This window comes from Plodia interpunctella, chromosome 11 (assembly GCF_027563975.2).
Source record: "Plodia interpunctella isolate USDA-ARS_2022_Savannah chromosome 11, ilPloInte3.2, whole genome shotgun sequence".
Lineage (NCBI taxonomy): Eukaryota > Metazoa > Arthropoda > Insecta > Lepidoptera > Pyralidae > Plodia > Plodia interpunctella.
This window is the reverse complement of record NC_071304.1, coordinates 4215886-4228697: the sequence shown is the minus strand read 5'-3', so window position 1 is coordinate 4228697 and position 12812 is coordinate 4215886. Positions and strand designations below refer to the sequence as shown.

The 12812-nt window shown below is 36.4% G+C and overlaps 1 protein-coding gene across 4 annotated transcripts in view; it reads left to right on the top strand.

Moving 5' to 3' along the window:
• The window catches only part of LOC128673548 (uncharacterized), a 74349-nt gene that overhangs the window by 50021 nt on the left and 11516 nt on the right, over positions 1 to 12812 (top strand). For all 4 annotated transcript variants that reach the window (XR_008405094.1, XM_053751473.1, XM_053751472.2 and 1 more), the window contains exons 2-4: positions 9518 to 9684; positions 10763 to 10946; positions 11805 to 11944. Coding sequence is in view for 3 of the 4 variants with exons in the window: in XM_053751470.1 (XP_053607445.1) it covers positions 9518 to 9684; positions 10763 to 10946; positions 11805 to 11944 (491 nt within the window). In the remaining variant the exon portion in view is untranslated. The remainder of the gene's footprint in view (positions 1 to 9517; positions 9685 to 10762; positions 10947 to 11804; positions 11945 to 12812) is intronic.

The following is a 12812-nucleotide window of genomic DNA, read 5'->3' as shown; positions in this document are numbered from 1 at the left end:
GTTATCAGTTTTGCAGTTTGCTTTGTTTGCTCTGCTTCACAAAATTTAATTATTTTAAATATAAATTATTTTTTATTTAATGATGGCGCAAACAGCTAGTGAGAATATTGCCAAACTTATTAAAAAGAGAGGAAGCATAAAAGCTAAGCTAACTCATTTCGCAACATATTTTGATTCAGCTAAAGGCTATAAGGAGCTAAGCGAAGTCCATGCCAATGAGCTTCGATTACGCCTTACGCGTGTCGAAAGCATTATCCAGGAATTCGATGATTTGCAGACTGAGATCGAATCGCTCTCTGAATCCCCTGAGGACCAGTACGCAGCTCGAGAGAAGTTTGAGGCTCAGTACTACCAACTGACCGCGGCCGCCCGCACCTTGCTCGACACAGCCGACGCTGGAGTGCGTCGAGGCGGGTCAGGTTCCGTGTCGAGCTTCGGCGACGCCAAAACAGGTGGGACTTGCAACCATAACACGAGGTTTCAATTGCCGAAAATTAATATTCCTAAATTTGATGGTCCTTATCAGAATTGGCTCGAATTTAGAGATACGTTTAGTTCTTTAATACATACTAATAAAGATTTGGATGATATTAGTAAATTTCATTATTTGCGAGCTTCTTTAGTAGGAAGCGCCGCTATAATTATACGAAATATTGACTTCACAAGTGAGAATTATATAACCGCTTGGGAGTTATTGTGTGCGCGCTATGATAATTCTAGGCTATTGGTGAATAACCATGTACAAGCATTATTTAATATAGGGTCAATAACGAAAGAGTCGAGCAAGTCACTGCGTTATTTGATTGATGTTACTAATAAAAATATTAGGGCTCTCACTATTTTGAAGCAACCTACCCAGCACTGGGATACTCTTATAGTTCACATGATGGTTACGAAACTAGATTCCACTACTCTTAGGAAATGGGAGGAATACAGGAATACCTTGTCTGAACCGCCTACACTCGAAATATTTTGTATATTTGTACGAAACAGGGCAGACCTGCTAGAGTCCTTGGAGGAAAATAATAAAATGCACAAAGGTCAATGCCCTGACACGTCGAAAAACAAATCTTTCCTAAATGTATCCAGTGGTTCAGATAAAGTTAATACACGCAAAGAGAACTTATGTCCTATGTGTAAATCTGGTCATTTATTATATCATTGTGATAAGTTTAGGGAGTTGTCCATAGAAAACCGTATTTCAAAGGCAAGAGATTTGAAGGTTTGTTTAAATTGTTTACGCCCAGGCCATTCTCATGTAAAATGCAGACTTTCACACTGCCGTTATTGTAGGTACAAACATAGTACATTATTACATTTACACAAGCATGATGAAACTTCAACTTCATCTATGCCTATGCAAGAGACTGTCGCGTTGACGACGGACATTGCTCAGTCAGGTTCTGACAAATTGACAGACTCTATCGTTCTGTCGGCTAACACTACATATAATACTTCTCCGCATGTACTTTTATCAACAGCACTCGTGCGGGTGCGAAATAACAAGGGCGACGCACACACTGTTCGCCTCCTCTTAGATAACGGGAGTACAGCAAATTTTGTCACCAGCGAGTTATGCGGTAAGCTGGGATTGTCGAGGCGAGGTGTACGCTCCACGGTATCAGGTATCTGTAATCAAACGTGTAAAACTACATACTCGTGTCAGCTTACTATTGAGTCCTTACATAGTGATTATAAAACCGATATAAATTGTCTTATTTTGCCCGAAATTACAAAAGCACTGCCGTCCAAACTTGTAAACATAGATAGCATTCTCATACCTTCAGGTGTACAGTTGGCTGACCCTTCATTTAATATTCCCGCCGCTGTAGACATACTGGTAGGTGCAGAGGTATTCTGGAACGTCATGTGCAACAATTCTATTGATTTGGGTAAAAATATGCCAAAGTTATACGAAACAAAATTAGGTTGGTTAGTTTCAGGTTATGTAGCACGTGCCAAAACTAAATCATACCAGTGTAATTTCATAAATCAAGATGATAGTATAACTCAATTTTGGGAATTAGATTCGATTTCGCCTAAATATGCATTTACGACTGAAGAACGTGCCTGTGAAAATAAATTTAAGTTAGATACTTACCGTAATGAAGAAGGCCGTTTCGTTGTGACTATGCCCTTAAAAAAGGATCCTCACGAATTAGGAGATTCTTACGTGATGGCTAAGATCCGTTTCCTTTCTCTCGAAAGAAAGTTCAGTAGAGATCCTGGTTTTAAAAATAAATACTTGGAGTTCTTGCGTGAATACGAAGAACTCGGTCATATGACTGAAAATACATTGTCTTTACGTGATAGTAGTATTGTAAATTATTACCTACCGCATCACGGTGTAATTAGGGAATCAAGTACCACTACTAAACTACGTACGGTATTTGACGCTTCTGCAGTTACTACAACAGGGCTGTCTCTCAATGACATCCAAATGATAGGGCCTACTGTCCAAGACGACCTTGTGTCTATACTTATAAGGTTTCGTCAACATAAATATGTGATTTCGGGTGATATTGAGAAAATGTATAGGGCTATAGATGTTAACCCTTCTCAGCGCTCGTTACAACAAATAATATTTAGATCAGACCCGTCCCAACCTCTTAAGACATATACTTTAAATACTGTTACATACGGAGTTGCATCCTCCCCGTATTTAGCGACCAAGTGCCTTTCTTCTCTGTCTGAAACTGTTGATGATGTACTTGTAAAAAATTCTATAAAAAGGGATTTTTACGTTGACGATTATCTCAGTGGAGGGTTTACTGAAGAGGACGTCGTAAAACAGACGAAGGCAGTAATTAATGTATTATCGTCAGCAAAATTTAATTTAAGAAAATTTAAATCAAATAGTCAAGAAATATTAAACCAATTGTTGTCAGAGGAAACAAGTTCAAATAATTTTTTAGATATATCTGAATATTCTAATACTCCATCAAAAACCTTAGGTTTAATTTGGAGCCCTAAGTGTGATACGTTGTCGTTTTCAATAAATATTGAAAATAAATATAAAATCACTAAAAGAAATATTCTTTCAGTAATAAGTCAAATTTTTGATCCCCTAGGGCTCGTGGGCCTAGCAGTGGTAGAAGCAAAAATAATATTGCAACAAATATGGTCATTAAAGTTAGGTTGGGATGATGAAGTACCAGAAAATATAAAAGGACAATGGACTTCATTCTCAAGACAGTTAGCTTTTTTAAATAATATTAAAATTCCTAGATGGGTACTGCAAGATGATTTCTGTAAGGTAGAATTACACATTTTTTCTGACGCCTCTGAGCGTGCTTACGGGTCGTGTATTTACGCTCGTTCTATAACTAAAGATGGTGTTGTATATGTTAACTTGATTGCATCCAAAAATAAAGTAGCACCAATGAAACCAACAACGATGCCACGCCTTGAGCTTTGTGCAGCTCTCTTAGCATCAAGGTTATGCGCTAAAGTTAGGAATTCTATAACGTTAGAGGTTAGTTGCAGATACTGGTGTGATTCCACCATCGTATTAGGGTGGCTAAAAACCCCTGTACATCGTTTAAAACCTTTTGTTCGCAATCGCGTGAACGAAATTAATGAAAATAGTGTAAACTGCACCTGGAGCTACGTGCCTTCCCTCGATAATCCCGCGGATCTCGTTTCTCGCGGGGTGAAGGCTGATCTTGTCAGCAATTTGTCACTGTGGTGGTTTGGCCCCCAGTTTTTAACCTGTAATGAGGAGTTATGGCCAAGAATACCTAACTCAAGTGAGACACGAGATCTACCAGACGTAGTCTGTCATCTAAGTCAGGAGTCCAATTCTGATATAGAGAATACGAATATTGTGTCTTCACTTATACACAAACATTCAAATCTCACTCGTCTTATTCATACTCTCGCTTACATACAGCGGTTTATAAAAAATTGTAAAAATAAAAATAACAAATGCAAAGAGTGTTTAACTTCAGATGAAATACGTGAATCTTTATTTATTATTCTTAGGCAGGGTCAGGTTGAAATGTTTCCTGAAGAATATAAAATCTTAAAAAATAACGGCAAGTTACCATCTAAAAATAGACTATTGTCTTTGACCCCATTTATTCATTCAGACAATTTAATTAGAGTAGGAGGAAGGCTTGACAAATCTCCTTACTCATATGACCAAAAGCATCCGATTCTTGTATGCTGTAAACATTATTTAACTAAATTAATCTTTCGTAGACAACATTTAAAGCTCTTACATGCAGGTCCGCAACTTTTACTTTCGGACATAAGGCAGTCATACTGGGCTCTAGGTGGTAGGAATCTGGCTAGGTTTATCGTTAAAAAATGCGTCACATGTTTTAGGCACAAAAGTCAAACTTTACAGCCCATCATGGGCCAATTACCTGTGTCTAGAACCAAATTAGAATTTCCTTTTCTTCACTGTGCAGTTGACTATGCCGGGCCAATTTTGATAGCCGATCGAAAAGGTCGTGGTTGCAAGTTAATTAAATCATACCTGTGTATTTTTGTATGCTTAGCAGTGAAGGCAGTTCACTTGGAGCTCGTCACGGACCTGACTAAAGATTCTTATTTAGCTGCTTTGCGCCGTTTTATTAGTCGTCGCGGCAAACCCAAAACGATAACCTCAGATAATGGGACCAATTTCGTAGGCGCATGCAATGAACTAGAAAGTTTTCTTTCTCAACGTAACCTTACTGAGGATTTAGCCGATGAAGGTATTACTTTCTTTTTTACACCTGCATATTCCCCTCATTTCAATGGGATGGCTGAAGCTGCTGTCCGATCGACGAAGCATCATTTACGTCGAATACTGAATTTAACTCATTTAACCTATGAAGAAATGTCAACTTGTCTCACTCAAGTCGAAGCGATATTAAACTCGCGGCCTTTAATCCCTCTTTCCTCAGAAACTAATGACTTTTCTGTCCTGACTCCTTCACATTTTTTGATTGGACGAACTCTGACTTCCGTGCCATATCCACAAATCGCCGACAACGTGAATATCACATTGCTGCAGCGTCATAAGCGAGTCGAAGCTATAAAACAACATTTTTGGAATAGATTTACCAATGAATATATCTGCACTCTTCAACAGAAGACAAAATGGAAACAAACTAAGAATGATATCGAGATGAACTCGCTTGTTTTGATCAAAGACAAGTCAACGCCGCCTCTGCTCTGGTCTCTCGGTCGTGTCATTCAAGTCTATCCTGGAGCGGATGGTATTAACCGTGTCGCCGAAGTAAAAACCATGAAAGGGACTATAAGAAGAGGCTGGAATAACCTATGTGCTCTTCCTCTAGATGATGACCTGATGTAACTTTGAAGCTTCATATGCTTATCAGGTCCTTGAGACCTTCATTCAGATGATCTTCAACCCGGGGAGTGCTGTCTACGCGCATGCGCTGTGACGACGAGCTCGCGCCTGCGCGATGTTTCTTTTCTTTAAAAAACAAATGCTGTCATGGACGATTCTTGGCTGTTGGATTTTGAAATGTATTGCTCGTAATTTACCAGCCCTTAAATAAAATAATCTTTGTCAAATACCGAGTATAATTATTTATAAATATATACTCAGACAAGATCCTACACCACTCCACATCAAAACTTGGTAATTGGTACAATTATGTGTCCATAATCACTCATGTTATTGATCTTAGATCAATAACATTATTATTTAGTTAGTAAGCTTGAAGGAGTATGAGTAAAACCGACGTCACGACGTTATTTCTTTTAAAGAAACAAAACTTAACATAAATGGCTTGGTTATTCACTGCGATGACTTTTTAAAGTATGTTTTGCCTTTTTTCCGATTTTAAAAAAGTTATTTTAGTAGAAAAAATATATCCTTTTAATCTTTGATTAAATTAACAAGAGTTAATCTTTGATTACATTACATAAAGAGTAAAAACAAATCTAGTGAAAATAATGAATAAAAACGTAAACCAGCGGGGGCTACAGTATTAAAATAATGAATATTCATCAGACGAAGTTTATACTTGTATCGAAGTTTGATGTTTTAAATAGCTAGAGCTTGGGCGCTTGCTCTTGATGTTCATGGCACAGCAACTTAAGCAAATTACTCACTCGAACCCTCCATAGTAATTATTATTCAACCTTTATCCGAAGCGAATCGAGTAAATTTGTTCCGAAATTACTTTTATTAAAAGCATTTCTTTCCCTCCGCCGAACCAAAGTGCTAAAGTAGACTAAATGGACTGGAATTTCCGTTTCGCGAATAAATTACATAAGAATATTACAGTAAATAACTCTTTTAAAGACGACCCGAAGTGATTGCAGGATAAAGCGGAAAGTTTCGCAATTTCTTGACACAAATTTAATAAACTCACAAGAATTCACTAACTGCAAATGAGAAATATTTAATTTTACAACCGTCTTTATGTACTGCACATTACGAGTTAAATTAAAATTGTTTATATTATTCTAGGGAGCGCTACGCTATAAGATGAGGAAGGTAAAGGTTTATAATTTCTTATGATTTTATCCGAGCGAAGCCGGGACGGGCCGCTAGTAAAATATAATTTAAATTAGGCACGTACAAACATCAATATTGTTGGATTAATTAAGATATAATCACTTTATTTGACCGAGTAAACTTGTCACTCAACTCCCGAACTCCGAGGACAGTCCATTCAAAAGTTTCCGTATTTTATACTTATTTACTTAATACTTAAGGCTCTGCTTAACTTCCTTTCACTGCTCAGGGGTTATTAATTATAACCTCATTCAATGTTGATGTTAATTAAATATTAATTCGTTAACCCTTTTTGCTTGACACGGAATGGATCACAATGTAAATTGAGGAATTTTATACAAGATACCTCATTCGTCGTAAATTAAAATAATTTCATTTAGGAAAAAATATTACATATTTTTCTGAAATTTATTGATGTACTTAGATACGAAATGTTTAATTTTATTTTTTAATCTATATCAAGTTTGATATCGATTAAAAAATAAAATTATTTAAGTGAGTTACTCACTTATTTACAAAGACATACATACATATAATACCCCAATATTAAAAAAATAATAATTGTGTGAATTCATATGTTCGGATACAAGTCAATGAAGGAAAAAATACAATCCTTAAAACCATATATGGATAACCATATTTTGCAAATTTTAAAATAAAAATAAAACGAAACAATTCTCAAGCGATTCAGGTTAAGCGCAAAACTGAACGTTAAAGCGTGAGTTGCACCATTAACTTTGACCTTATATAACCTGCGCGTCGCTAACTCTATTCTATCCTATACGTAATTTCGCAATTGGCTTAGTAGACACTGCTTGATGAAGTGAATAAACATCACACACACGTCTTCACTCACGTAAATTTTCGCGTTTTATTTATTTACTAGCTGATGCGCGCGACTTCGTTCGCGTGGCCGAACAATTTTTGGTAAGGAGTAAATCCATTTCATTCAAAAATACTAAAAGTACAGACAAAATATTTTTACTGTTTTATTATATATAGATTAGTAGGATGAAATAACATGATTGTGACGTACATGACGAAACTATAAGGGTTCCGTTTTTGTCATTTGGCTGCGGATCTCTAAAAAACGGGCACGCAAAATATATTTTTTAATCCTCCAATAAAAGTTCTCATGCCAAAACAATAAAAGAATAAGGCGTCGCTCTGTTTTCAGAAGCAACGCGTCGTTTCACGTTTGCTTTTATGTACTTTTTCGTTTCGTTTGAAAATTCACAGAAAAATTATATTTTGGTCACGTACCGAACGTTAAATTGCATTGCGCCGTACAAACGCATGAACAATTTAAATACGTTATGCCGGAACTTCCCACTGGAGCCATTTGAATATGTTTATTTATTTGCACTCTCAGCATAAACTACTTTTTGGACATTTAAGTAGGGTTCCGTAAATTGTTCTGTTATTCATCTGATTTTCGTTACTTGTTTTACTATTTACAATTTACAAACTTTTGGGCTTTTATATTGTTTCACCGGTCTCAAATCACGTCTGTTTCAAATCTTGCAAGTTCAATTTCACTTGCTTCCGATTATCCTGCAGAATTATAATATTCTACATCGCTTCGGTTTCTGTGACAATGCATTTATTTTTATAAGCATGATGGTGCAGCAGGATCGGCTCCCAACGAGGAAACTCCTGAACGGTTAGTTGCACGGACATATTTTTTTTTCAAGCGTTGATTTTTATTGTTTTGTTGGATTTGATGAAGTTATCAATGTCACGCATATAATTTATCAACGAAGTTTCATACATACAAAACAGCCTAGTAGCCTGTGCGTCTGTAAGTCTGGGCCTGCTCGCTAGTAAACAACAAACTATAACAGCAACTACATCTAAACTACTCATATAAGATTCTCCAAAGTTAATAAAAACCATTTAAACAATATAGTTTTGAAACTTAGCCTCGTTCAGGATTCAGAAACTGAAATCGAATTGAACAGCTAAGTTGGACCAGTCTAATACAATATCAACCAAGTTTAACTATTCAAGAACTCCTAACTACCATGTCTACAGAGACGGTATTGCAGTCGTGACGTACTTTGGCTACTTCCAAGTGAGCACAAGTACCTACTTTGTCGGCCAATAAATAGTTGGTTGAAGTATTCAAATATAGTTACTACTAGTCTTAGACAAGTGGCAGTGGCTACTTAATATGATTTACCAATATAATCTAGTATTGATGTTTCGAGTGCACTAACTGTACGGCGAATTTTGTCACTATAATTCATTCGCTCAATAATTTTAAACTTCAAATATAGAATGTGTAAAAAGTTGATATTCGTTAACTTGGAATGCTACGTTAAATTTTCGCCCGTGCGAGCTAATATGTACCATTAATCAATTTTTAGAGGTTCATGTGTCTATCCGTATCAGATTACTTTCATTAATCTATATGCAATATATGCCATAGTAGGTGATATAGTATATCATGGGTGATAAAATTAATGTCAAATATCTTTAGGGGATTTGGATTAAAATTAGTATTAGCAATAAATAACACACTCGATGAGACAAAACCCTTATACTGAATATCCGTCTAGATGTGACAAGATTCGGTATCTCTAACACATCTTATTATTTGCAAAATAGACAAAAATTATTAGAATATAATATGGTATTCCATATTATCCATATACTTATATATAATATAATTTGGTTTCCGTAACAAGGATAGTAATCAGTTGATAACGAGAACGGATAGATGAGATTAGTAAACGAAAAATAGTACAGGGTGATAATAAGAGATAGCAGTTAAGCTCTTTAATGGGGCGTGTGGTTCCGCCCTATAATAGAACCACCCGTGGATGTCGAACAAAGCAACTGTAGTTAATAACATTGAGTGTTCAAGAAGTGGTGACGTCAGGCAGATGGCCGGTATAAAATCACAGCAAATGTTGTAAAATTTATTGTTTGTTTTTATACTTGCCTCCGGAATTTGTCACAGCCCGTATTGCAACCTCACACGCGACCGCGTATCGCGTGCAGAAGATAATAGATTCCTGTTTGTTCCAGCCCTAACATCAGCACACGAGATCACACAGCTGCAGGTCCCACTTTACGCGGATCCTCGTAGACCAGCTCTCCTCAGCTGCCACTTCCGCATGGACGACCAGAAACTACACTCTGTAAAGTTCTACAGAGAGATGAATGAGATATTCAGATATAACCCCTCACAAAAGGTGAGTAATCAGAACGAAATATGCATTAGGCATATAACACATTATATCGCGGCCTTATTAATATCGTCCTGTCCATTTCGGACCTAAGGCACCTCGGAAGGGGTGCCATGGGGACTTGGATTCGGGAGTATATATATCACGAGGGTATGGATCCCATTAGCACTTGACGTGGGTATTAAATACCTACCTAAATGTCATAAGGGTTATAAACAATGAGTTTTAATAGGACATGATAGAGTTTACCCTTGTTCCGATAGAAATATCTGCCGAAATACAACTTGTATGTAATTTATTCAGGAACATGGAGAAGTCTGTTACGTAATATTTATCCAGCGCACAGCTCAATAGCTCCATTCTTTCTTCGAATCAGCATTGTGAGTTTATGGATCATTTATTTCCGAAATGTAATTTAAACGTATTTATTCGAGTTGTTTGTCAATCTCCGATGCAAAAACGGTGCTATATTATTGATTTTACATTGAGTAACTATGTATAATTCCATGAATACTCTGCATTTACTTTCCGTAGGTGTCATATATGTTTTATTATATGTGTATATCAAATTTCATCGTAATTTTACTTATTACTAGACTCTATATACCTGATTACTAAACACAGAATCTAATATCCAACTTGTGTATTTACAATATTAGTAAGAAAAATTTCTCCAATCCAACTAAAACTTGCCCATTCCTCTGAAACTTTTCAACAAACAAAATACTGCTCAGTTTTGTTATAGTAGATTTGTTCATTTGAGTATTTTATTTTTTCTGTATTGTGCGTATAGAGAGAGTGTAGGAAATAAAAGCCTGGCCATGAAGAGGCAAACCCAAAAACTGGATTGATGTTGTAAAGGCAACAATGGAGGATATATGTGTCGAAGACCATGGGTAGTGGAAAAAAATAGGAATGGTGGACAAAGGGCTCAGACGCTTTACAGCTGTGGAAGAAACCCTAAAAACGGTCTGATGACCATTCATTTGTCAGGGGAATCCTGAGTATAGCTTTTACGTTCATACTAGCTTTTGGTGTCATTATCTTTTTCTTCATGTTTTCCTAATGTACCTTTATCTTCCAGCCTCCCATACGTCTGTTCAACCTGACAGACATCATGGTGCAGGATGGTGAATGCACTGCAGACTCGTGCATGGTCAAGGTGATGCCGCCGCCAGTCGCCACCATGGCGGTCTACACTTGCGAGGTGTCGACAGAGGGACCCAAGTTCCAAATAGCTAGGCAGACGAAGCATATGAATGTTGTTGGTGAGTTCCACTTCATGTTTTTATTCGTCATACTTCTCGAGTATTGCAAATATTGAAGTCAGTTTTACAGAATACAACACACTATGTACTATTTGTAATGATTGACTTAGCAATATTAAGTGTAGTAGTTATGATGATAGTAAAAGGTTGAGGGTAATATATCTCATATCTACTCATTGCCAACTCATTAAAATTGTGAGGTGAAGTAGGACGGATTGCCAACTACACAAATTATCAGTTTTTGCGTTGATCATTATTGAAAGACGATATATATGAGCTGTTGAAATTTTCTTGAAAATATGTATTTCAACCTAAATTTCATGTAGCACCAAGTTAGTGGCTTCACCACGTCGTAAAATACTGTAACGTGGCTTAGGTGTATGCAGGAAAAGATGAAAGGATATACAATTTGTTGTTCTAAACGTATATTTTAAAAAATATAAAAGGAACACAGAAAAAGAGATAGGTATTCATAATTATGATCGACTAATTCAGCCACACACATGATTTTCAAAACTCGACGGCACAGCGACGTTGGCCGCCGATAGTTGATATTATCATTTAAAAAAATAACTATCTATTCTACCTATCACGTGTGCTATTTGGAGTACTTTCTTGTAGTTGATAAATTTCTGACTTTTATTTCATTATTTCTTTTATTTCAATTTTCCATTCCAAATAAAATGACTTGGGACGTCGACACAAAATCAAATTACCCAACGGATAAAAGAGTTAGATGCTTAATTCTCTGCTGATTTAAAGTAGTTAGCTGAATGTAAATTTCCTCGAAACCGTTTCGCAGTGAAATTACTTGAATACTGTAAGTTCCTGATGTATTCAAATTTGTTTTGGTTGCAGCCATGCCGCAGTCGGACCCCGTGATATCTGGGGCTCCGAAGGTGCTCAAACCAGGGGAGCCCATCTTCCTCAATTGTTCCTCAGATTACTCGTTGCCGCCGTCAAATATCAATTGGTATATTGACGATGAATTGCAAAAGGTAATAAATTAAGGAGATTTACAGAATAAGGCACTGATATTAAATTATTGAAATGTGTCATCTATAATTATTCGTATTATATTTATATTCACTTAGTGATTTTTATTCTCTTATATGAAATATCTAAATGTATTGTTAAAAAATATTTTAAAAAGGAGAATACACCGGTCAGAGGGTGGGGCCAAAACCCATAGCCAATACCTATTTATGTTGTATTTGGATATTGCCCGGGGCTCCACTCCCGTGGTTATTTTAAGATAAAATATAGCATTATCTTGGATAATGTATTTTTCTAATAGTGAAATAATTTTTGAAATCCCATAGAAGCGAAATGATGCGTCCTGCACTTTTAATGGGTACTTTATGTAGTCATTGTTTCACCAAATACTTCAATTACGATTCCATCAAAGGTGTTATATTAATGCTTCATTTCACAGTATAATAATAGTTACAAATCCAGCTTAGAGTTTCTACTTTTGGGGCATTGGCGAACATGGCGTTTGCTTTGTTCGGACTTCCGGTTCTCGGATGAGTAAGAGGTGTTATCGGTGTTCCTAAGATTAAATTGAGTTTCGTGTCGACTTACCAAATATTTACGTACGGAAGGATTGTGTATTGTAACCTCAACATCACTGGATCAAGGTACGACATTGTATACTATCTCACAACGTTAATATCTCATTATAAACACTTCAACAATTTCGGCAAAGGCAATCAACGGAATTATTTAAAAATTGAATCACTTGTTTATATGGAAATAAACCAATTAGAGCAGATAAAACGGAGAAACCACAACCCACAACGCCCACAACCCTTTCGTCACAACCGGCTTTTCTTTTCTGTCTGTCAAATAAATGAAGTGACTTTG